The sequence below is a fragment of the Eretmochelys imbricata genome, chromosome 12 (genome assembly GCF_965152235.1).
Source record: "Eretmochelys imbricata isolate rEreImb1 chromosome 12, rEreImb1.hap1, whole genome shotgun sequence".
NCBI lineage: Eukaryota > Metazoa > Chordata > Testudines > Cheloniidae > Eretmochelys > Eretmochelys imbricata.
The window spans coordinates 23,093,997-23,119,393 of NC_135583.1; the positions used below are offsets into that span (position 1 = coordinate 23,093,997).

Genomic DNA, 25,397 nt, shown 5'->3' on the forward strand with positions numbered 1-25,397 from the left:
GAGTGTCCAAATACACATGAGTGATAGAAGCCATTAGTCCAGTGTTTCTCAAAGTTTTGAACTGGTGACCCCTTTCACATAGCAAGCCTCTGAGTGCGACCCCTGTTATAAATTAAAAACACTTGTTTATATAATTTAGCACAATTATAAATGCTGGAGGCAAAGCAGGGTTTGGGGTAGAGACTGATAGCTTGCGACCCCCCATGCAATAACTGTGACCCCCCGGGGGGTCCTGACCCCCAGTTTGAGAACCCCTGCATTAGTCTGTCCAGTTTAAAAAAAAGTCCAAATATATATTTCCACAGATTTGCCCCTTATAAAAATATTACAATATTCTTAACAATTGTACTGTTTTGTATCTTTACAACAATCTTTTGCCATGTTTTGGACCATTACTGAAGAATATTGTATCTTTGGGGTTCTGATGTTATACATGCTCTGTTACACTCCTGCTTCCTTTTCACTTGTTTTTGTACGTCCTGGAGCAGTAAAAAAAAAAAAAAAAAAAAAAACCCACACAAAATCAAAGAGGGAGCAACCAGTAGCCCTTAGAGCTCTGTATTCCCATATAGGAGGTATGTTACATTCTTAGCTTTGGTCTCTTTCCCTAAGACAACATGAACAACATACTCATTTGTGAGATGGGGAAGAAGAGCAGAGTGAGCGCCTCTATTCTATTTACCGCTGGTAGGTGATCTAGGAGTAATGTCTTTTGCCTTTTGAGGGAGATCCTGTCTACAGTTATGGAATCTTTTTTAACCAGACCAACCACCATGCAAAAGTTTGTCACAAACCTAAAACAGAGGCCAGGTTTGTTGAAGAGTTTACTGAGATTCAAACCTTTTTGCAAAGTTTGGCTGGATTTCAAGTGCATCTGGGCCAAGTGTTGAGTGAAATTGGCCTAATTTGTGATTGTTTTTGAGTTTCACATGATTTCTATCTGCAAAGGTTCTGGGCCAAAAAGAAAAGAAACTTTTTTTTTTTAAAACACAAATCAGTAAAGCGAGGCAGTGGTCATATTCCATCTCTAAGTTAAGGACAGCATTTCTACCTTACAGTGCCATTACTGACCTATGCCGCAGTACCTAGTTTCAAAGCTCAAGAGATCTCATACTGGAAGCTAGTGAATATCCCAGGCTTTAAGCAGTGATGCTAACTAGTTTTGCCCTTTTTCCTCAGACTGTTGGCACCATACTTTGAGCCACAGACTCTGATGGCAGACCAATTAATGTGTTAACTGACTGTCTAAAATGGGTGCATGCCCACTTTACAGGTGCATTCAGTTGTGTGCGCGCAAAATTCAAATGCACAAAATCAAGTCTAGGATGAAAAATGCATGTGTTATTTTCTATGTACGTATTTCTTCCCTTTTGTCAGTTGCAGTCTTTCCAATCCAGAGGCCAAATTGGTCTTAACAGAGTTTCCTTGAATATGTTTTATTGTCTAAGAATTTCAGCTAATCCCATAATATTTTAATGTGGTATTCTGTGAATAAATGGCATTTTCTTTTCAGGATGAATCTATTCTAGAGTGCAGTGTTTGGGAAGCCTTTTTCAGAAAACTCTTTCTGTGTTCAATAGATTCCTTCGTTCTTCACACTCAACTGGTAAAAAGGATAACCTGAGATTTGCCAGTTTTTATAACCTTGAACTCCACAGTCAGCTTTCAGCTGTAGACACCTCTTAATAGAAATAGAGTTACTATTTCTACTGATACAACCTATAATTGCAACGTTCGCTATTTCAGTAGGACCTCCTTAAAACAAATGTATTGGATTTTATAGCAGTTTACCAAGAACAGAAAGAATTACTACCACTTTCTGAAGTCTATGCAGGTTAATCTCAGACCTATAATTCCTATAAAACCCTTTTATTTTCAATGAGTTATTCTGTAGTATTTACATAATTCTATAAATTCTTAAAAGTGTAGATAAAGCAAGGGTTCATGCATTATATTATAGTGCTCAGTTTACCCATTAGTTCAGCAGTAATTAACTTATTGAAGCTTAGAGGTTCAAAAATAAATTAGATTATTTGTTCAAAATGCCATCAGGTCTGCTTGGAATGACATTTAAATTATATAATGTAAATCAGTTTGACCTTTAAGTCCTTGTCATTATTTAGTGACATTTCTTAGAGAATAAATTGTTTGCAGGTTGGGCAGCCTGGTACTGAGTTTGGCAGAAAGCTATAAAAACAAATTATCCTTTCATTTTATATATCATTTGTTCAGACATTTGTAAAAATTGCTTCATTTTTCTGTAATAGAGAAGTGCCATTCAGTGGTTTGAAGCATGTTAATTGCTTTAGATAGAGACCACAGCTGTTAGTGGGTGAATCAGGTAGAAGTATTAGTGAAGGATGCATACATGAAATGTTGCATATCATGCTGTACCTTTAACATACTGGCTATGTGTGTCATGTCCCCCTCTTATGGCTAATTCATAGGATCAAAGCCTGCTATGACGATCAGATGAAGGAATTGCTCTCTTTATCTCAAATGGTGGAGTTCTGTGCTTTGTTTCTGGTTCAGGGTTCAGTCGCTGCTACAGCTAGTGGTGCGGACCATTATACGCGCATACTGCTACGTTCCAAGAGAAAGTAGTTTTCTTTTTGATGGAACATTTATTCATGACACTTGTGTCTTTGAATGTTTTAAGTGCAAATAAAATATTAAAGCGAGTTTAAAGACTTTCAGAATTTCAAATAAAACTGGTTTTATAAGCCACTAAAAATGATTTTTCAGTAAAGTTAAACTGGCATATTAAAAATTATTATCTGTGCCCTTTTTGAAGGAGATTAACATGGAACTGCAAGAAGTTTTAGGAAAGGTTTATGGTAATACTTAGAAATGAATTAATATTTATCTCCTGGAGGGCTCTAGCAAAATGTAATGCTCGCCTCTTAACATTCTCAAACTTTATCATGGAACTCCATGGGAAAAAAAACAAAACAAAACTGATCATTTACAGCCACCATTTCATACCTCCTCTAAGATACACCTTTAGATATTGGCAGGTGCATGCACTGGCATGTGAAGAAAGCCAATTTCTGTATCAAGTTACTTGACAATTACTTGATTGTTAGGTTGTGGTTGTGTCTGTGTGTGTGTCTGTCTGTGGGTATTCATGCTTCAATTTCCCTCCTAATTCCATTTTAGTTTATGCTCCTTTTTATTGTCCTAATCTCACTTTATAATCTGCCTTGGTCACAATCCCTACAAAACACTGGACAAATGCTACATAGCTAGTATCCTGTAACCACTTTTTATTACACTAATCATAAGTCTCACTGCTTCCTTGTGCTCTGCCTTGTTGTAGCCACCCTTTGTGTCATCATATATTTACGCAGAAAACTCTGGTTCAGGGACCATCTTTTCATTGTGTATATAATGCCTGGCACAGTAATGCTGTGATTGTGGCCTCTTGGCACTACCACAATACACATAACAATAATTCACTAATTATTTTGTCTGGGAACTTTGGTGGTGATTTTATGACTGAGGTTAATTTTTCCAGAACCTTATGTTGTAATTTTCTCTCCTTCATGGTAGATATGTGGGAAGTATAGATCCATTTGTTTCGCTTTAGGAAAACTTTCATTCAAAATGAAAACAAGGATAGTTATGATGAATGACAAAAAATTCTTGCATTCTGATTGGATCAGTAACAGTGGAGAGCAGTCATTTGGTCAGGAGTGAAAGATTAGAATTGCAACATCTTTTCTGATAAGCTACTTTAAACACATGACAAATAGATGCCTACAAATATTCACAGGCTGTGTAAGCTAGAGAATGACATTATAAATTGAAATTAGTAGGCTTTTTCCAAAAAGCCTAGCTCTAAGCAGCTATTTGCATATCTCAAACAATTTAGGATTTCAGGGCCAGATTTTCAGGAAGCCTCTTGAAATGGATGTGCTTACAAATTTTACAGACACAATTAAAGTTTGCAAAACTGACATTTATGCATGCAGTTTACCCATTTAGCAAACAGATTTATTTATGAGGGCCTAGTGTTTAGGGGACTCATTGCAAATCTTTTCCATCATATTTAGTGACTTCAGGAATCAATCACATTTTCTAGAACATTTTGCTACCTGAGATGAAAGATTGGGGGATGGGGGAAAATCTCTCTCCTGATCTGTAACTGTGCTGATGCAAAGTGCTACCACAAAGATTTCCTCAATGTTCTGAACATTTGTTTAGGTCAAACACTCCTAAGAAAGCAGTGATTGCTGGGAGCATGCAGCTATTAGCAGGAGTCAAACTGTGCACTGGAAGGATCTTAACTAATCACCCACATTATGAAGACAAGAGTCTAAGGGAGAGAACAAAACAAGTAAGAACATTCTGATCTTACTTTCATCTAATTCCCATTACTATGAGCTGGGTCTATCCCACACAAGCATGTGCGCCCTAATGGAGCGTTGAGACTGAAATAATTTTGTTTACTGCTTCTAGTTTGTTTCCTGGTGCAGTTCAAAGTATTGGTGTAATTGCTGCAATTTTTAAATGGTTTGAGGGTCTGCCGATTTAGGGCCAGATTCTGATATTCTTACTGAGAGACTCAACACCAAACTTTCAGCCCATGGGGAAAGAGAGCTAAAGTTGTTTTCAGCCATGCTTGCATCCTTCTATGTAATTTAGACTGCCTTATGGACAGCAGTACAGCCCAGAATCTACACTGTCCTATGTCCTACAGTCCCATCTCCACAGAGGTACAGCCACCAGCTGCATTGTGAGAATTATCCCCTAGCTGGATCCAGGGCTTTTAGAACCCTTTTCTGTCACCCTGGTGCTTTACCTGGTATAAAAAGGAGTAGCAGTGAGATTCTCACCTGTTGAATAGTACCCTAGATTACACATTTGTGTATACTGAAATCACTGGGACGACATGTGGCATATGGTGCTACTAAACTTGAGTAAAAGCATCAGAATCTGGCTCTCAGAGATCACCTTTTCTCCTTGTATGATGATGTGCCAGTTGCAGACATAAAAAGTTATGGAGCTAAAAGCCATCTGGTTTAAATATGAAGAGCAAAAAAAAAAAACCAAACCACAAACTACACACCAAGCCAAAAAAACAACCCTACCCCAAGCAGAGTTCTGACCCCACAAGGGAGAACTGCAAGAAACTCCATGAAGTCTATTAGGGACTTGGCTATTGCTGTTGATTTTACATGGAAAGCATTCAGCTGCTATGTTGGGTGAAAGGGTAAATCCTTTAGATAGATAGAATGAATATATTTCTGGGGATGGGTCCTGCTTTTGAGCAGGGGGTTGGACTGGATGACCTCCTGAGGTCCCTTCCAACCCTGATATTCTAGGATTCTGTGAATACATTTTGGAAACCATATGAAAGATGTCTGATAGCTATACAGTAACCAAAGATGACAATATTTGCCTTATACTTGGAAGGTAATTGAGTAACATCTTGAAGGCTGCATTTTTAAGACAAACTTCTCATGTCTCTGGTTCAAGATGAAAAAATAAAGAAATAGAACAAACAAATATACAGTGATAACAAGTCTGTTTTGCTTTTACAACTTCATTTTTCTGTTTTTGTAGGTTTATCAGGTGTATGCAAAGAGATCTCCTGAAGATGTGTACAGTATACTGAAATCCTTTGGAACAAACTATGTAATCTTGGAGGACAGCATATGTTATGAAAGACGGCATAGCAGAGGCTGTCGGTTACGAGACCTGCTCGATATAGCTAATGGTCATGTAAGTATAGTACAAGGTTTTAGAAGGGAAAATGTATTTTGTTTAATTTCTTCTAGGAGAAAAGCAATTAATGTTTGAGTCTGAAGCTGCTAATATCTTTTCCATTTTGCAATGAGGGTGGGAACTAAGGCCCAGTGGCATCATTTTTCATCCAGGAGTTCAGCCTAAAAGGAGCCTGGCTGCTTTAACTGATAGTAGTGGGGGGAAACAATCACCACCTGCTGGACCTCAGGTGAGCACGGCACATGCCTAGTGTTCCCTATGTATAATCTTCCAGAGCCTGGGAGGGTGGAGGCATGGACTCCAACAGGGAGAGAGGATGGCTGTGCCCAGGGAGTTCTCACCTCTTACTAGGAGTTGGCTCCACAGGCTGAAGGCCCTAAACAGACTGCACAAATACAAGCAAATTGCATAGACTCTGTGCCACAGACAAACCAGGGCGAGAACTTAGCCTTTTAACGATAGTGCAGCCAGTGGCGCTATTGTAACACCTAACATTTTAATTTGGTCCTTTCTTCCCATTTGGTTCACATTGACCCTTTGAGCATATTCCTGTTTTTCTAATGCCTAGAGTTCCTTGTTATGGCACATAATTGAGTGGTGGTTAAGGGTGTTTCACAAAGCTGTTCACTTTCTTACAGATCATGGATGGTCTAGGAGAGAATGAACCTGATCTGAAAGCTTCACTATATCCTCGCTTCTGTGAGGAAATTAAAAAAAACTTGTCTTCTTATTCCATGTACTTCGCTAGAGTGTTTCAGAACAAAACGTTCCATGTTTACAAGCTTGCTAAACATAAATAGCATATATGCCCAACAGTGGCTTTTAATTCAGTGTTTTATTGCTAGGACCACTGTGGGAAATGCTGAAGAAGTTTACAAGAAGTGTTACTTTTTTTAGGCATTTTACATTAAGTGTTTCTTGTTTAATTACTGTGATTCTTAAGTTAGTTTTAGACAGTTTAATTTTTATAACATTCTTGACGTTGACAGGGAATTTTCCATTTTTAGCTGATTGAAAAACGTGCAGAATAGGCAGTCTGCATCAACGCTGCAGAATGACTAATCTATACAATTCTGCTCAGGGTTTTGAATATTTTACTGTACCATGAACGTGAGAGAAGTTAGCTGGGTGTAGGCCTTGTTACTTCATAACTAAAATGTGTGTTAGCGGTTGTCTTCAAAGACATTAAAACAGTAAAAACTTTGGTTTCAATCCTACAAGCTCATCCTCGCAGGCAAACCTCTCTGCCCATGCAGAGCCTGTTTTGCCTTCAGTGGGACTCTGTTGGACCCTGGAGCCCACATAGTTTGGATCTGATGGCAGGATCAAAGCCTTTGATAGTGAAAACACATTGGAGACTAGAGTAATCTCCATGTTGTCAAACACTTTTTAATTATACAAAATGTGTGCTGTAGCTTGTTTTTATGCTGATTTAACACGATGGTAGATCTTTGTGTATTTCTTCTGAGGTTGGAGCATGTTTGATATATATAGCACTTTGGTATCCTCTATTAAAAGCAATTTAAAATGCTCAGAACAAGTATAACAAATGAAATACAAAATCCTTCAGGATCCTTATAATACTCCTCCTTTGCTGTATTCTGCTTTCCCTACCACGAGGTTTTTCCTCTGTTAATGCCACACAGAGCCAAGAGTAGAATATCAAAGTTGAGCTCTGCAATGGAGGTGAGGGGAGCATTTTGCCCTAAAAATGGCAGCAAAATTGTATGCTCACAGTGGAGTTCTTTGCTTTACGGTATTTGAAGTACCCATAAAACAGATATTTTTAAAACAAAACACTGTCACTGTTTCTCTCCTTCTCACCCTTAGATAGTCATTAATTTTGGACTAATTTTGAAGATGATGTTCTATCTTAAAACTTTTGTAAACTTTGTGTTTTGTTTGTAGTCTTTATATTTTTTCCAGGCTAGAACTTTGTGGATTCTATGGAGTTTTTAAATGCCATGTATAAAAGAAGTCACTGTTACAGTACTTTAGTGCTAACATATTGTTTTTATACTAAATAGAGTCTAGGCCTGCTTGCAAGCCGAACAGCACTCTCCCACTTTAACTAGGCACCTACTATCCTTATTTGTTTCCTGTGAAAATCAGAACAGGTAATAATCAAGTGCCTCTAGGTCAGTGCTGAATTAACATTTAAAACACATATAGGACTATATGTGGCCTGCTCAAATAATTCATTTATGATAATTACTAATTTCTAATGATGGGAAACTTAAAAGTGCTACTGATAGCATACTCCGCATTTAATCTAATCAAGATGTGTAATGAGATTAACTTTCACAACTGAGCTGTGTTCCAATTCCAGATGATTCAAATGTTTAACATTTGCAGTTGTACTAAGCTAAATTACTGCAGGGATAGAGATGGTTATGTCACATGCTCAAACAATTTTATATTCAGTAAATACTCATTAAGCAGCATTCAATATCTTTCTGAACTTCATGCTAACAAAAGGAAAGTGTGCTTTAATCAAACTGTATTTAAATCAAACATTGACAGTAGCTAAGTTGTTAAACCAAGCAACTGAAACTCCTGAATAAATTCTGTCCTGTATTCCTTAATGAGGTTGGAGACCACTGCAGTTTAACATATTAAAATGTTTTATTATTGTATTCAGTATTAAAACTTTACTTAACCCCATAATGATGCATACCTGTTCTTGCTGACAGTATTGGTCAGTAAATTCATCAATGAGTGCCTTACAATAATTGAAAACAAGCACATGTAAGGTATAGTATGTTTAGACTATGTTGTCTTATTTTAGAATGCAGTGTGGCCTTCTTTTAAGGTGCAGTTACTTTGCTCTAATTACACTTAAATATTCCAACATACATCAGTCTTTTGATTTTGAGAGTCTTGCTCATAGGTATAATCATGACTGACATTAATTATTTTAAATACATTGACATTTGTTATAATTTTAATACAGGTTGTATTTAATGTTGCCAAAACAGAGCTGAAGCTTTTTGTAGAAACTATGAAGTGCCAAAAAAAGAAAAATTTACAAGGTAGAGTCCAAGATAGCTTTGTTCTTTGCAGATTATAAGAAACATACTTCTTGTTATCAAGACATTATCAGCATAGGATAGTATTGTTTTTAGAATACAAAATTCTCCAAAGGCTTCATAAACATTTGAAGCATTATCTGCAAAATATTTAGCTCCTGAAGTCAGCAGTTGTTAAGGTCTAAATGGTTTGAGAGGTGTGTCATTTTAAACATTCCGACTTTTCTAGACTGTGAAAGAATTAATTATAGATGGAAAGGCATATTTAAATGGCTAAGTAATACTCTATTCATATGCTTGTGCTATCTCCTTAGAACAGAAAGTAAAGGAAAGCCAGGAGAAAATAATAGGAGCAAAACACTTACCAGCTTGAAGGAAAGGCACTGCAACTAGCAGTACTGTGCTCTAAGGCAACCATTTTAGTACTGCAGCTTACTGTCTTTCCCAAATTTAAAGGACTAACTACTAGAGGAGAGCATGGTGGGAAAGGGTGATCTCAAACAGGACAGCTCATTGATGACCAGGCAGCTAACAGACAACACTCTAGTAGTGGTTGATGGTAGGAAAAAAGGCTAAATTTCCTATTCTCTGGAAGCCAGGATTAGGGTGCAAGAATCCCTGAGGCTTTCCTAGTCTGGTGTTTTTTGTATTTGTAATAATTATGTCCTCCTTTTTCAATGGTTTGCTATGACATATGTTCATGCATTAAAATCTGGATTCCTTTTTGAAAACAACCTCTGCCTCTGATTGAAATTCAGCACCCTGGAAAATCTTCACAATACCAAATGGCTATCATGGCATTTCTCTTTATTTATGCTAACTCAGATGCACCTCCATTTGCTATAAAACCTGTTGTGCACTGAGGGAAAGCTATAGATTACTAACTCAGTGACTCCTTGAATATATTGCATACTGTGCGTGACCACAGTAAGAACAGATACAGTTTTTGCCATAATACATCATTTGTAAGTGCAGCGGAATCGTTAGATCACAGAGCTGAAACATCATCAGGTGAGAAAAGCCTTTGGGGTTCAGGAGTACATTGCCCTTTCTGATTTGAACATTCTAATGGTGAGATCTCATATACACTTGTTTTATAATGTGTTGTACTGAGATGTTATGAATATTGTATACTAAATAAAGTTGTGTCCTTTTAAAATCATATCAGAGAGCCACTTTTTGTTTTTACAGTGAGGTGGGGAGGGAATGGCAGCAGCTTTGAAACCTGCCCTTTGTTCAAGTCTCCTATGTTCTTTCATAAAAAGAAAAGGAGTACTTGTGCACCTTAGAGATTAACCAATTTATTTGAGCATAAGCTTTCGTGAGCTACAGCTCACTGCATCGGATGGGTTAGTCTCTAAGGTGCCGCAAGTACTCCTTTTCTTTTTGCGAATACAGACTAACATGGCTGTTACTCTGAAACTATGTTCTTTCATGTAAGCTACGTCCCAGTGAGAACAGTTTTGACCTTCCCTTAAGCTTATTATATGACATGTGGAGTTAATATTTATTTTTAAATCACCTTTATGGTTTGACAGCATATGAGTCACTTTTATTGAATTTCCAAGTTAATGATTTAGTAGTAGTGATTTTTCCCATCACCCAGTGCACTTAGCTTAAGTGAGGTCAGCAGGCTGTCTTAGGAAGTTACACTGACAGTAGTAAATATAATTTGCTTTGAGCCAGAGGGATCAGCTGCTGCTTTTTTTTTTCTTTTTTTTAATTTCTTGAATTTTGGTAATTTTATGTTGTAGAAAGACACATTTATTCTTTGGGGAGGAACAACAGAGAATAATTGTATATGGCAGGTGCCTTATTTGAATATGCAAGACCTCTAAGTTAGACATGATTTTAAAAATACAGAAATAAGTTCTGTTCTAGAAATGGGATATGCAGACATGAACAGGAATGCAGCAGAATCATGTCCCATTCCCAGTTTTGCTTTTGGTGCTTGACTAAAACAAACTTGCATGAATGGTGCAAGAGGCTTTTTGCTAGCAGAGTGACTTAGGGGCAAATCAGAGATTCAATGAGACTATGAATTTTAATTAATAGAATTTAATTATTATACGTAATATGTGTATATTGAATTTTCTAGACTAGGTTAAGTAGTCCTTTTTCAGTGTCTTTTCTTAATCAGGATCGTCCTCTCTCTAGTTCATCAACAGTTATTAGTAGATTTTGCAAACCACTCAAGCAGACTCCCTCAAGAGATATAATGTCAAACTGTCTACTGTTTTACAAATCAGTGCAGTGCTCATAATTCTCCTAACTCCACGTCATGTGCTAAGAGTGCAAATGATGCCAGTCTTGCCTCTCTTTTGAATTCCTTGGTCTGGCCTAGTGTTACAAAGCTAATGGCAGCCGGTTTTTCAATGACTTGGCTACATGTTATACTTGGAATGTCATTTTAAAAGAAAAACCATGAAGATTAATTTATCTGACAGGCAGACAGATTAAATACTAATATCCACAAGATTATTTAAATTTCAGACCTATACAAGTATTTTACAGGAAATAAAATGTTCTTACTACATGTTAGAGTCTGTAAAGAACTTGGAAGGAGATTAGTAAAAGTACCAGATTATTGAAAATCCAACTACCTAGGGACCCACTGATTTTTTTTTTTTAATTTACATTTTTTCTCTTTTCTGGCTGCAGGGCTTTTTGCAGTCAAGCCAGATGTCCCTGTTCTTGAGAGATGTCAGTGTCTCTCTATGATAAGCTTTTTTTGTTAAGAAATAGAGAAATATTTGTGCATAGGAAGGGGGAACAAACTAAGAGACATGATTTCAGGGATTGCATGGTAATTAGAACAGCAACATACTAATTGAAGCAGATAAATGAATTATTAGCAACTCTAGTAGTAGGAAAGGTGGATTTTTTAAATTAGGGAATGACACCTGCAAACAATTATATCTTATTACGGCCATTAAGGATATTTATGTTATGTTCATTGAGCATTTCTTTCTGTTAATGATTTTCATACTATCTGACCTTTGTATTATTCTGCATGCACTCTAAGTGCTGAGACTGTGTGTTATATATATATATAAATATGCCAGTCAGCTTCTTACCGTGTGCATGGTCACTTGTCTTGAATCACAAATTTCAGAAACAAATCAATGTGTTGTAAGGGAAAAAACATTTATACCAAACTCTGTTCTTGGTGTGTATGGATCAAGTTGGGAGCAGGCTAACCGAAGCCACACTTATTCCAGTCATCTATATTTAAGCTCATACGGTAGGCCTATGTATGCATCACCACTAAAGTGTGTTTGTAGCTACCTTGTGCCTCTTTTTTGCTCATCAAACCAAAACTAGTTTCTGCTAGGAAGAGTAAATAATATTGACCAGCATGGTGAATATGCTCAGTATTATGAGCACTATCCTAAAGTAACTGTTCTGATAACAGTGGCAGTTTTGTCTTTGTGAACAAGGATCAAGATTCATTTGATGGATAATAATCTAGGTCCAAGCAGCTAACCCAACAGAATATATATAACTAGGACATATCAGATATAGAATATTTATTATTAATACAGTGCCTTCAATGTGCCTGGTACTTTACAGGCAAATAAAATGACATAGTCCTTGCCCCAAGGAGCTTACAGGCTAAATTAGATTTAAAACACAACCAAAATGACAGCATATCATAGTTGTGGAGGAAAGGAATTTGGGGGCAGAGTCAGTGGTAAACACTGGGAGGGTATTTTTTGCTCTTGGAGGGGAGTAGGATTTTAGTGAATATCTACCTCCATTTGTACAGTCTTTGACTGCTACAGTCATAAAATACATAGAACCCAACATACTCAACTTGTTTACAATTGCAATATATTTATTTAATCTAACATTTCTTTCACACAATTTTCTGAAACAGTTAAGTAAAATATTTTAAGTGTTTATCAGTAAAATTATATTTGGACTAAGTACTCTCTGAAAATGAAAAACATTAAGAGTGAGTAAAGTATTCCTAGTTTATCTTTTCCAGATGAAAGGGCTACATCACTGGAGAATGTAATCCATTAGTTGGTTTCTGGGCACAAAATTCTCCAGCAAGTGTCACAAATGCACAGTATGTCTGTGAGGGCAAGATATTGCATGCGCATTTCTGACTTAAACTGAGAAATATGTGCAAATCAATATAGCCTGACAGATCTGTACTGACCCATATTCAGGTGAGCATGGTGATTTTGGTTTTAAGGGATTTTTTTTTTGTCTTGTTGCAGCAAGAGTCCGGAATAATGTTTGGTGCCTCAAAATTGATGCACCTGTTTCAGGTGGATAGCAAAAAATGTTCTGTACTGTAATACAACACAGACATTCTGTCCAATGTCACCCAAACTAGAGGTGTCTCCCTCTGTCATATACACAAAAGAAATGGGGAGGTGAAGTTCCTTCCTCCTGGGTGACGACAGTGAATTTGGGGGACGGCCATTGCTAGCTCTTCAGCCTGCACTATTTGGAATTTCACCACTCTGATAGTCCAGATGTGACGTCTAATTTTTGCCTAAATATTAGATACTTTCAAAATCATTTCAACAGTTTAACTGAAAAGGATTTCACAATAAATATCACCGCTAAGTGGGAGAAGAGAGCCTGAGTTATTTTTCTCTACTTTTTCATAAAGGTAAGTGTGTCCCAGGACACTTTATAAACATTAGGATAAAATTTTTAAAAGTCACTCTGGCCCACTTTTTTAAAGGTAAAGGAATTTAGACACCCAACTCCCATTGATTTCAGCAGGGTGAGGTGCCCAAATACCTTTAAAAATCTGGGCCTTAGGCACTTAGAGCCCAAATCTTATTGCAAGTCAATGGGACTTGAGCTCATAAGGGTCAGATTTTCAAAGGTCTTTAGGCACACATCCAAGTGACTTTTTAAAATGGTATGGGGTAAATTTTCAGAAGTGCCTAACTGACTTAGAAGCCTAAGTCCCATTGACTTCCCAGGAGATGTAGACTCTGAAGCCCCAAAATCACTTTTGAAAATGCAAGTTGGGCTCCTAATTAATTTAATGCTTCTGAAAATTTTACTTGGTGCTTTCATGGCTTCAAGAACCTGACATTAATGTCAATATCTTAGTTAATTTCTCCCCCTCCCCCTGTCATTTCTCCATTTCCAGCTTCTTAATTTCCCATCTCGCTTTCCTCATAGCATCATATCTTATTGTTTTATGTGTCATGTACAGAAAAAAGTATGCAGCACTCAAACTTTATTCACATTCTCAACATCAAAGAAACAGAACATATTCCTAGCTGTGCTGTTGCTGAAGTAAGTTAAACTTGACTTTACATTCGTATCAGTTTATAAATACAAATGCAGACCCAAGAAAGAAGATTGAAATGTATTGTACAGAGCAGTGTCAGTTTTCAATATTAATTGTTTAGCCAGAAATCGCATTCAGCATGCTAGCTAGTCAAAGAAAGTGGTTTCAAAAGGCTTGATCAGTTTGCAACATATCATAAAGCCATCTCTTTTGACTGAAGGGTTCCACCTACTATGATTGCCATGATGGTGGGGGTTTTCCCCTGCAGATGATTATGATTTTCTTGGAAGCACTGCCGGATTCTGAGTGCTGCATTATTGCTGTGATAGGTTGTCAGCCAGCATTTTGTGTTCTGGTATTCTGCTACTCAGTTTATGTTTTTGGGAAATTAGCCTCGATTCAAATTAGCCTTCTAGCAGGGTCTTATTTATTACAAAATTCTAAGCTTTGGGACACCAGTGGGTGTGGGAGATTCATTTTAGGTATAACTGCCTTCAGTCAGCTGGGCTTTCAAAGAGGGGCACTTTTTCCAACACCATTAAGGAATAAATTATTAACCTGGAAACAAAATGAAAGTTTTCTTCTAACTGAAAGCATTCTTTTTCTTCCCAGAAAGAGTTTGTTTCTCTAAACCCTCAGACAAGGGCAAAATGCAGCTCTTGCTCACACCCATGCTGCCACATTCTAGTCAGGGAGGTTGCATAGGCACAAACAAGATCAGGATATGGTCTGACATGTTTAGAGGTGCAGGTTTATCTACATGTGTTCAAAGAGCTCAAACTGGAACAGTGGCGCCAAAGCCTCACACTGGTGACGTTTAAGTCCAAATCTGTCTCCATGCTTGGCAGTTTGACCACAATTCTGTAAGATGGCGTTTTAACAGAACAGTGGATCTGCAGCCCCAAGTTTGGGAAAAAGGATCTGGATTTAAACTATGTAGCTCAGGTTTGTCCTTAATCTTGGTTCTTGGGTATTACACAAAGAAAATCAGCTGTTGTTTTGTAAGCTTTAAGTGGGTTCTGGTATTTGTCACCAAAATTCCTAAATAGTTAGTTGATCTTTTTTTAAAAAAAAAAAAATCAACTAACACCAAATGAAAGGTTTGGCTATAAGAAACTGACTTCGTGCTTTGGGCTCAGGTTCAGCCTCTTTCTTTGTACCATGGCACAAAGGAATTTCACTAAGTTATAACCAAAGGTAAGACCCAATTCTGCCATTAGCTAGACCCAGGCAACACCACTGGAGTGTGGGCCTCTATGTTTAGGTGAACGTTTTGTTCAAGCTAAGTTAATTCATAGGACAAGAGTGTATGCGGTACAATTTACATTTTAGGCCAGGAAGAGGAGAACAAAGGACACACTTTTCAGACAATTGACAAAAGTCCCACAGAGCATCATGTGAATGCAACATGTCTAGCCCTGGCTTCTCTTTGCATTCTAGAAGTTAACATGTTAGAACACAAAGACTGCGTCATATGGGAAGCCCTTCCTTATTAATATTAGTGTAGAAGATGTTTACTTCTCAGCATCATACACCAATTACTACTATTTAAAAGGTGTTCCAAGTTCTCATTTGTTTTTTTCAATTTAGTTGCTGGTCAAACAGGGAAAAGGCCAAGAGGTCTGGAGTTTTAACTCCTAGTTTATTTTGGAACATTATCTTCTAGATACAAACAAAGGCTCTTTAGGGGGCATTTGGACTGCATCCCTCCTCACCCATCAAATTGAAGAGGAATAAAATTCTGTGGAATAAAATATATCAAAGTAGCAAGTGCATGAAAAACTGAATAGCCCTTCATGCTTGCTTTCAGAATTTCAAGCATAGTAAACATAGGAATCTATATGTCCTCTGTCTCTTTGTGTGAATACAGTTCACTTAATTTCTCAAACTTTGGTCCCCACTCTTTCATGTCATCATACACAGTCTCTTCATCCAGTCCAGAGGAATCCAGGGAACTGAGACTGCTGGCTACTGAGCTCTCTCCCTCTGTGTAATATACCTGTAGGGAATCATGGGGCAAGGCCTGGGGCTGCTGGTCAGCATCCCTAACAACATCTGACAGATAACGACCAAAGTCTTCACTGGTAAAGGAGGAGCTCCTTCTAGTTGCAGATGCTTTTAGCTGCTCCTGTGGGCTAGGTGCCACATTGCTGCTCAAGGAACAGTTCAGCTCTGATGGCTTCCCTTTCTTCTTGTAGAGAGAAAGAGAATAGGCTGGGCTAGTCTGAAGTGACCGCTGGAGTTCTGCCATGTTGTAAGCATCCTGGAGTGAGAAATCATCCCTGTTAAATGAACAGTCACTGTAGCCCCCAACTTTTTATGCTTTAATGGACTAACCATATTGTTGGCATGGAAAGAAAACATTCACAAATAGTCTTAGGTTTGATCTGAACACCACACTAGAGCATGAAGACAATCCAGGGTGCACTTTATTGGCTCATTAATTTAATTGCCGTGCATGGGGAGAGCTACAGGAATGCCAAAGACCACTTTACAGGTGTCAGTGAGCAAATGCAGCTTTCCCTTAATGCAGCTGTAACAGAGACATTTAGGTTTACCTTCACTGTATTTGTTTTTTCAAAAAAAATGTATTTTTTCTATAGTATTGAGCGGGGTAAAATCTTTATGGATGTGGACAAACCTTGTTGCTTTGCTTCAGATTTGTGTCTACTTCCTTCTTTCTTGCCACTTCTGCCAACAGTGCTGATTCATAGGCAGCCTGTTCAAACTGAAGTTTAATTTTCTCTTAGTAGCTAAAGAAAGATGATTAAACTACCTCCAGTTTTCTGATTCAGATTTGGCTGTTGCTTGGCCTTTCATCAAACACTGCTGAACCCAGTCACGAGGCTGGGGGTGAGAAGTGGATATGTAGCTTTCAAGGAAAGGTGTTACTTTCAAGATTGGACGGTATGGGGCTGAACACATGACTGAGCCACTTCCCAGTTGGATTTCTGTTAAATTTATTTGGCCTGTGGAGCTAGTTAGCGCCCTTAGAAGTGGGAGGAGTGTGTGGGTCAGGTGGTTGGCAATAGGGTAAAGAATCTTTTGTTTCTAAAGCTGGCCATTGTTGCAGTGGTTGAAATGCTACTCCTGTCTGACAGTTATTTGAAGTTTCAGTCCAGTTCCAAGTGCACAGCTGTCTTCATCACTAAAACAATCAGTTCAATAGACACTAATTGGTGGCAGCCTTGATGTGAGTTTCAGAAAATAGACAAAGCACAGATTATGTGGGTTATCTTTTCAGTCCAAGAGGTGGTCTTTCTAGGCACGTTGGCAGGCCCTGAGGGGAGTGATGTGTTTGAAGTGCCTATGCTATGCAGAACCTCTTATGTGGCTAAATAATAATTCTTTGAACGTCTCATGCGTTTTATCTAAAGCTAGAGACCATCAGTCAGAGCCGTCAGTGTGTACATTCCAAAATACTACCTTTGCATCAGTGAAATTGTGCTAAAAAAAAGATTATCCTAATCTTAGGGCTTGTACACACAAGCACTTGTCAGTATAATTGATGACGATCAGGGGTGTGAACAAGCCACCCCCTCGAGTGACATAAGTTACACTGACCTAAGCACCGGTGTGGACATGGCTATGTCGGCGGGAGGGCTTCTCCCATCACCATAGCGACCGCCTCTTGCGGAGGTGGTTTTATCATGCCAATGGGAGAGTTTACTTCCCATCAGCACAGAGCATCTGTGCCCAATGCGCTACAGTGGTGCAGCTACTGTAGACTAGCTCTTAGTGTGTCTATGCTACGTTTCAGTCAGGGAGAGACGGTTGTAAAAAGTAAGAGCACCTGCTCCTAAGAAATCCTGTGCTTGTGCCCGCCAGGTCTGCAGGATTGGACTCCAAAACTTTAGTGTAACACAGAATAACTGCCTTATTTCCATTCCAGAGAAGTTGCTGTATTTTGATGATGGTTGATTTGATATCTAGATGGCATGTTGAGCATGTTCACGTTTCCCTTCAGGATGAAAGGTACTAAATAAGTGTACACTATGAATAATTACTGTGTGACCTCATGGTGAATTTCTTACTCAGGCAAAACTCCCAAAATGGATAGCTGCCATTTTTGGCCCTTCCAAAATTAGGTGGGAGTGTGCCTTCAGTGAAGTTGGTCATATTAAAATCCTGTTTCATTGCTTTTTCTGTTTCTTAAAATAAAATGATAGATACCATTTCTTCTAATTATACACATCATTATCAGGCAATTTACAGTCCCAAAGATTATCCTTGCCCCTTGTTTCCCAGCCAGTGTTAGCTCAACACCAAACAATGTTTAGTATTTTACCCAGCAGTGTACTTTTTTCTGTAAAATTCTTATTCCTCTAAGGCACATTCCCCACATTACAAATATAGAAACTCAACGCAGATACCCATTTGTTTCTCCAGGCTTGCCCTCAAGCTAACAAATTCATACATGGTCTCTCTACTGTGCATACACTCTTATGTTCATTTGTTAAGATAACATTGGACTGCACCCATTTAATTCCTATGAAGTTGTGGGGTGCTCAGGTTTGAAATTCTGCACCAAGAATTAGGCACCCAAAATCAGTGGCCATTTATGAAGATTTTGACCAAGGTTTCCACGGTTTAAAAAAGCTGATTAATTTGGAAATGGCCTACAGTAAACAAGATCTCAGGGCGGTCAATGTTATTTTCTCTGTGTGCTTCCACACTTTAAGATCATCTTTGATTGGGGGTCATTTGGTTGTTTGGATTTTGCTGCTTTATGAAAAGAACATGCTTTAATTCTTCTAAGGGAAACTCCTGTAGACCTGTCATACAAACACTATTTCCTCAATGTATGAACCATGTGTGGCAAATGTAGCAGAGGAAATAATCTTATTAAAACTAACAGGATCTGTGAACATAATTCCATATGCCACTTGCAAAATATCCCCCTAGGTATTTAAAATGCATTCACAGTAATTCATCAAAAATTTGAGGACATTTTACAAGTGAGAGATTATTTTTTCAGCTGGCTCCCATAAATGTTCAATATAAATGTTAATGCATAAAAACTCTTTGCGTGCTTATTTATTTGGAAGTTTAATATTCAGATTTTAAAACTATGTTAAAGTTATGTTTTCCTTGTTCTGTAGCACTCATGGCATGCCAACCATAAGCTCAGAAATACTGTTGCACCTTCCACTGGATAAAATGAAGTGTTTTAAAACAGGCAATAGTCTCTTACTGTTTCTGACATAACAAACATTAAATGTTCAGCAAAATTATCTTTTTTTAAAAAATTAACAAATCTGTAATTATCTGTTACATTTCTTCTGAATAGCAATATAAGATAAAACTCCGGTAATCCATGTGCAGGACAAATAGAAATGTGAGAATAACTTGTTTGGTGTGGCGTGTTTGTATATTAAAAGTACAAAAACAGTTTTATACTCTGGTATTTGCTTCTCTTCCCAGGAGAGAGGAGAACAGAAGGGGCCCTGCTATTTTATTCCAAGAGCTAAAAAGCTTTAGCTAAAACAAGGATAGTACCAGCATCCCTTAATGAATAAAAACTGAGAGACTTTAAGGTGTAATAAGTCATGTTCTAATAACACACAAAATGTGGTAAGAAGTGTCATCAAAAGAGGTGGTCCTGAAGATTTCATGTTAGAGTTTTCGAAAACCTTATCGCTACAGCAGTAATTGCCACTGACAACGGCAGAGCCTCCAGAGCATGAAGCCAGAAAAGGATCAACCATAAATTCTTTAACTGCTAAACTCATCCTACAAGCATTTATAATCACTCACAGGTACTTCAGCTTTAAGGCAAATTAAACTTTTATAGACCTTTATGTATCCATTTGTAAAAAAAAAAAACACATGCAACCTTACAAATAGGTTCATCGGTTGCTTGCGGTAATGTAACCAGCAGCATGGAGGCTAAGGGTAAAGTACAACTGAAACCACTGTATTTCATTAGTGTGGAGAACCACTAGCCCTCTTGTATCATATTCATTTAATGGAGTGATCCTTACTTGATCTTGCTCCCCACCCCCTTCTTCATTATAGTTGAGGATATTTTCTCTTATGTCCTCCAAGTCATCATGATAGGCAGAGACATGGTAAACTCCTCCATTCAAACCTTTGTGACTCTTCCAGCGAGTCCACAGGAAAGCACCACTGAACAGAACTGTGTGCGCACATGGGAGTGAAGCAGAGAGTGATCATTCAGAAATGAAGCAGAGAATAACACATTTTTTAAAAAAATACTGCAGTCTGGTAAAGACAGTAACTATCACTGGATATTGCACTGCCAGACTGAAGTCAGAACTGAAATGGTAGAACGGCTTCAGTCTTCACACTAAGTGCCAGAGTCTGCTCTCACATCATTGTAAACCAGAAGTAACTTAATTGAAATCAAAAAGAAAAGGAGTACTTGTGGCACCTTAGAGACTAACCAATTTATTTGAGCATGAGCTTTCGTGAGCTACAGCTCACTTCATCGGATGCATACCGTGGAAACTGCAGCAGACTTTATATATACACAGAGAATATGAAACAATACCTCCTCCCACCCCACTGTCCTGCTGGTAATAGCTTATCTAAAGTGATCATCAGGTTAGGCCATTTCCAGCACAAATCCAGGTTTTCTCACCCTCCTGGATTTGTGCTGGAAATGGCCTAACCTGATGATCACTTTAGATTAGCTATTACCAGCAGGACAGTGGGGTGGGAGGAGGTATTGTTTCATATTCTCTGTGTATATATAAAGTCTGCTGCAGTTTCCACGGTATGCATCCGATGAAGTGAGCTGTAGCTCACGAAAGCTCATGCTCAAATAAATTGGTTAGTCTCTAAGGTGCCACAAGTACTCCTTTTCTTTTTGCGAATACAGACTAACACGGCTGTTACTCTGAAACCTGTCATTAATTGAAATCAGTGGCCCAGATCCTCAAAGGCATTTATTTAGATGCCTAACTCCCACTGATTTCAATCGAAGTTAGATGCCTAAGAACCTTCAAGGATTTGGGCCAAAGTAGGTATATTGATTTAAAGCCAGTATAAAGAGAGAGGATTCAGGCCCTTTAAAAGCCAAGTCCATAAAATCATCTGCAGCTGTAGAGGTCAGCTCTCCTTTTGCTTTGAGCATTACTTCCATTAACAGTAAGTGTAGTTACAAGTGATATCAAAGGGAGAAGGAGAGGCCTTGAGGTTTTCCTTTATTACAAAGGTAGTAACAACTGAAGAACTGAATAGCATGCAGAAATGGTTATTTGAGACTAAAATATCTGTTTACCGTACTGACTTGGACAGACTTGATGCTTAACAGAAAATGCATACAAAGATGTAGAACAAAAACTGATGCAGATGAGTTCTGAGGAACAGATACAATTCTGTGAACAAGAACAGAAATGAAGCGTAAGACAACATGAGACAAAGGGAAGAGATTGTGTCTCACACACTTTATTAGAAAAAATAATTCAGGCACATTTTTATGCCTTAACATCTGCAAATTTAAATAATTAGAAAAATTGTGTTTAGTTGCAATTTACATGCTGAGAACTGTAAAAATGTTTACTACATTGAAGATGTTTGTTAACATTATGTAAATACAAACTTGTAGACAGTGTGTTACCATCTCCACTGTAAAACACACACAATAAAATCCTCTCTTAATGCCCAGTCCTGATCCTATTGAAGTCGATGGCAAAACTCCACAGCAATTTCAATAAGAACAGGACAGGGCCTTTATTGTATAAAATTTAAAATGTACTTGCTGTGAGAATGAACATTTTTATAAATTGGTCATAAGTTTTATTTTGAAATTTCTGTGTTTAAATTTTCATTCTTCAGTTTACCAGAATGTGATATATAGATCTTACCATATGCAACAATCCTTTGCCAATTTTTTTTAATGGAATCTGATTTTGAGATACTCAAGTATAACAAAAATTCTTATAAAAAACCAGCAACTTCTGATTTATTTACATTGTGATAACTTACAATTGGCCAGATATTAAAAATAAACATGCTCCTAGCCTGGATCCAGAGGCCAAAGTCTTCTCTCAGTGACAATTTATTTCTCATGTAAGGTGACTAGATGTCCCGATTTGATAGGGGCAGTCCCGATTTTTGGGTCTTTTTCTTATATAGACTCCTATTACCCCCCATCCACTGTCCCGATTTTTCACACTTACTGTCTGGTCACCCTATTCTCATGGGCTGAAATATCTATTCCATGCCTAGCTGCATTTTAAATAATGACTTTCTCCTAGCAATTTTTTTTCTAGCTTTGACTGAATTTGCATCTACCTGTACCTTCTGAACAGTTTCTTGGCAATGAAATGCCACAAAATCAGGAAACTGCAAGGGCTTTCCTCAGCTGAATCAATGCCAATTAACAATATAACTTTTGTGCACAGGGGGATGAAAAGTGACAGTGTTGGTGGATGAAATAGAGAGAAGGACAAAACAGTAAAGGCAGAGTCCAGTCTCCACAAGGAAGCAAATTCTTCACAGAAAGACAACATGGATCAGTGTCCAACGGAGAATAGATAAATTAAATCACCAAAGGTAGTATAAGATGTAGTTGCCATAACTACCTAAAAGTGCCAAAAAGCAAATGCAGATGGCAAACATGGAACTGAAACTCAAGCCTGCATCCTTGTGAAAGATTGCCAGGGTGATTTCACAGTAACGGCCAGTATAGCCATCAGGGCAATGACATCGGAACTTGGTTGGAGACTGGGAGATACACGTGCCAAAGTTACAGGGTCTTTTAGCACATACAGTATGGACACAGTGCCTGCCTGTGGCATTCTCTGTGATCAGATGTCCCGGAGGGCAACTGGAAAGACAAAAGCAGAGTAAACCAACAAAAATCCTTGATAACAGTCAGCAGACATGAAAGAGAGCACTGAAAACCCTATACTAGCCTTGGGACACATGCTGTATATCTGAATTAGGCTGACCAGATAGCAAGCATCAAAAATCGGGACAAGAGGTGGGGAGTAATAGGTGCCTATGTGAGAAAAAGACCCAAAAATCAGGACTGTCCCTATAAAATCAGGACATCTGGTCACCCTAATCTGAATACAGTCTTCTGAGTTGTTTTATGCCAAGGTAGCTCCTACTCTTGCAGTGCTTACCCACACGAATAGTCTCAGTGAAGTCAGGGAAGGGGCTAAAAGAGTTCTTCTCTTCAGTGAAACATAGACGAAAATAATGAGGCTCACTCCTCCAGACCCTTACTTGTGTGAATGGACTTGGGGATGCCAGTAGTCACACTGGCTCCAGTGAAACTACCTGCATGAGCAAGTGTTTGATCAAGTGCAGGATTTGTAGCTCTATCCAAGTGCCATAAAATGATGTTAACCTCTCCTATGTTTTCCCCAGCTCAGTGAATCTCCAAGCCTCTAGAGATTTAAAGCATTTGTGACAAAAAACATCTCTACAATTCTCCTTATTAGAACAGTGCTAGTAGAGTAGTATACAAAGGCGTTGTCTTTACTGCAAAATTAACTCCAGTTGTAACTCAAGTGTTCCTAACTCGAGTCTCATCTACAGAAAAACCCCATTACTTGAGAGTGGTGGTGCTTTTAACTTGAGTCAGCTGGCACATCAGGGGGTACAGGCTACAGCTCTAGTTAGCTAGCACAGCTCATCAACGGCTAACAATCACTCTGCTGTTTCGCAGCATGACTACATTCATTTGCGCTAGGCTAACTCAAGAGGTGTTAACTCGGTGGAGATAACTGGAGTTAATTTTGCAGTGAAGCCAGCCTTAGAATGAAGAATGAGCTGATGTTTCCATCTTAAACCATAATTTTTAGAAACACTCTGGCTCTTCGAAACTGCATCCAGCTGTACCTTGTCATATAGATTGTCAGCCTAAACACAAGTATTTTCATGTTTTCAGTTTTCTCCTGGTTATAAAATATACTTTTGAGCTAGGTTCAGATGTCTTGTTTGTTTGTTTCTTTGTTTTAAGGTATTAAATTTGTCAGGAGTTAACTCTGAATATGGATTAAGCCCCTTTAGGTTTTGCAGGAAAATATGTTCTGAAGGTGACTGACTCTCTTGATTTGAGAAACAGGGTTTTGTGTTTTTTAAAAAGTCACTTCAAGCATTGTCACAATTTTGATTATCCCATAATAATGAATGTACATGGTAGCACTCCTGCTTGAACTTAGTATGACAAGATACAGCATTCACTATAGATCATATCCTCTGATTTATGCCTAACATTTTCTACTGTTTAAAGGGCATCTGACACACAAAAACAATGTTTATATCCAGGCTATCTTCAGAGCTGCTCATTTTAGAAATCTAGTAGCACAGTCATTCCATATTACTTCCCAATTTCAGTTTTCAGAAAGTGGGTCAAATTGTTCTGTATTTGCAATACTCCATGAGCAGCTTTAATAGAGCAGAAAGCCAAATGCTCAGCTGGTGTTAATCTGTTTACCTTAATTGCAGTCATTGGAGATACACCATTTTATACCAGTTGAGGAGCTGGTTGAAAGGGACTGTGCTCTGATTTACATCAGTAAACTCTACTGAAGCTAATGAGGTTGCAGAGGCATAAACAAGGGTAAAATTTGGCCCTGTATTTCACTGTCGTTTTAACTGGATGATGCAATACAGAGGACTTTCTAGTGGCAAGATTCAACTTACATACTTTTCAGCATCCAACCCTCCCACGTTGCCGTGGCATTTTTTATGCTTTTGCTTCCCCCAATTACCTGCATTCATGCATCATCCACAAGTCAATACAAATAAATGGCTGGCTACAGGGGTTGTTCCTACAAGCCTCTGAAGAGCAGCCTTCTTTCACTCCTTGGGCACTTAATACTGACACCAGCTCCTTAGTATGAGTATCCAGAGGCAGCCTGTAGTTATTAAATCTGACATCCTTCATACATCCTAAGGCAAAAAACAAAAGGGACTTGGGTTTTGAAAGCTATTCAGCAAGAAGTACTATTTGAAACAGCTGTCAGTACTATCAGACTGAGCATATGTTATATTTAGAGATGGGCCGAAGCCACAAAGTTATTTTCCAAAACTTTAGGGAAGTCTGATCCATCCCATTAGATATGGGCCAGATCCCAATATCCAAATTTTGGAGTTGCATCCCGATTATTATCCAGCTCCCTATCTGATTGAGTGAAAGACACCTGTGGCAGTTACCAATTCACCATTTTACTATGATTTCTAAGAAGGAGAGAGAGTGTGCTCCTCCAGTGTTCACCTGTGTCTCAGGGTGTGTGTGTGAAAAAGAACTATATTAAGGTTCTCTTTCATACAAGAAAAAAAAAGACCAATAATGACTGAGGAGGCTGGGGATGCACTACCAATAAAAAATTACAATACTGACTGGATTTGTAAACAGAATGTAGGACCCAGGTGCATATATGTCA

The 25,397-nt window shown here is 38.2% G+C and overlaps 2 protein-coding genes across 2 annotated transcripts in view; one reads left to right on the forward strand and one right to left on the reverse strand.

Annotated features, from left to right (window-relative positions):
• Positions 1 to 6,534, forward strand: part of DPY19L3 (dpy-19 like C-mannosyltransferase 3) — a 44,896-nt gene extending 38,362 nt beyond the window's left edge. Inside the window, exons 16-18 of the mRNA XM_077831025.1 lie at positions 4,207 to 4,339; positions 5,569 to 5,727; positions 6,369 to 6,534. Coding sequence (XP_077687151.1) covers positions 4,207 to 4,339; positions 5,569 to 5,727; positions 6,369 to 6,530 — 454 coding nt within the window. The 3' untranslated portion in view covers positions 6,531 to 6,534. The remainder of the gene's footprint in view (positions 1 to 4,206; positions 4,340 to 5,568; positions 5,728 to 6,368) is intronic.
• A 9,331-nt stretch (positions 6,535 to 15,865) lies between these two features.
• The window catches only part of LOC144272850 (neural-cadherin-like), a 69,610-nt gene continuing 60,078 nt past the window's right edge, over positions 15,866 to 25,397 (reverse strand). The window contains exons 29-32 of the mRNA XM_077831177.1: positions 24,723 to 24,903; positions 22,581 to 22,825; positions 20,013 to 20,167; positions 15,866 to 16,291 (exon numbers count right to left, since the gene is read on the reverse strand). Of these exons, the coding sequence (XP_077687303.1) occupies positions 15,866 to 16,291; positions 20,013 to 20,167; positions 22,581 to 22,825; positions 24,723 to 24,903 (1,007 nt within the window). The remainder of the gene's footprint in view (positions 16,292 to 20,012; positions 20,168 to 22,580; positions 22,826 to 24,722; positions 24,904 to 25,397) is intronic.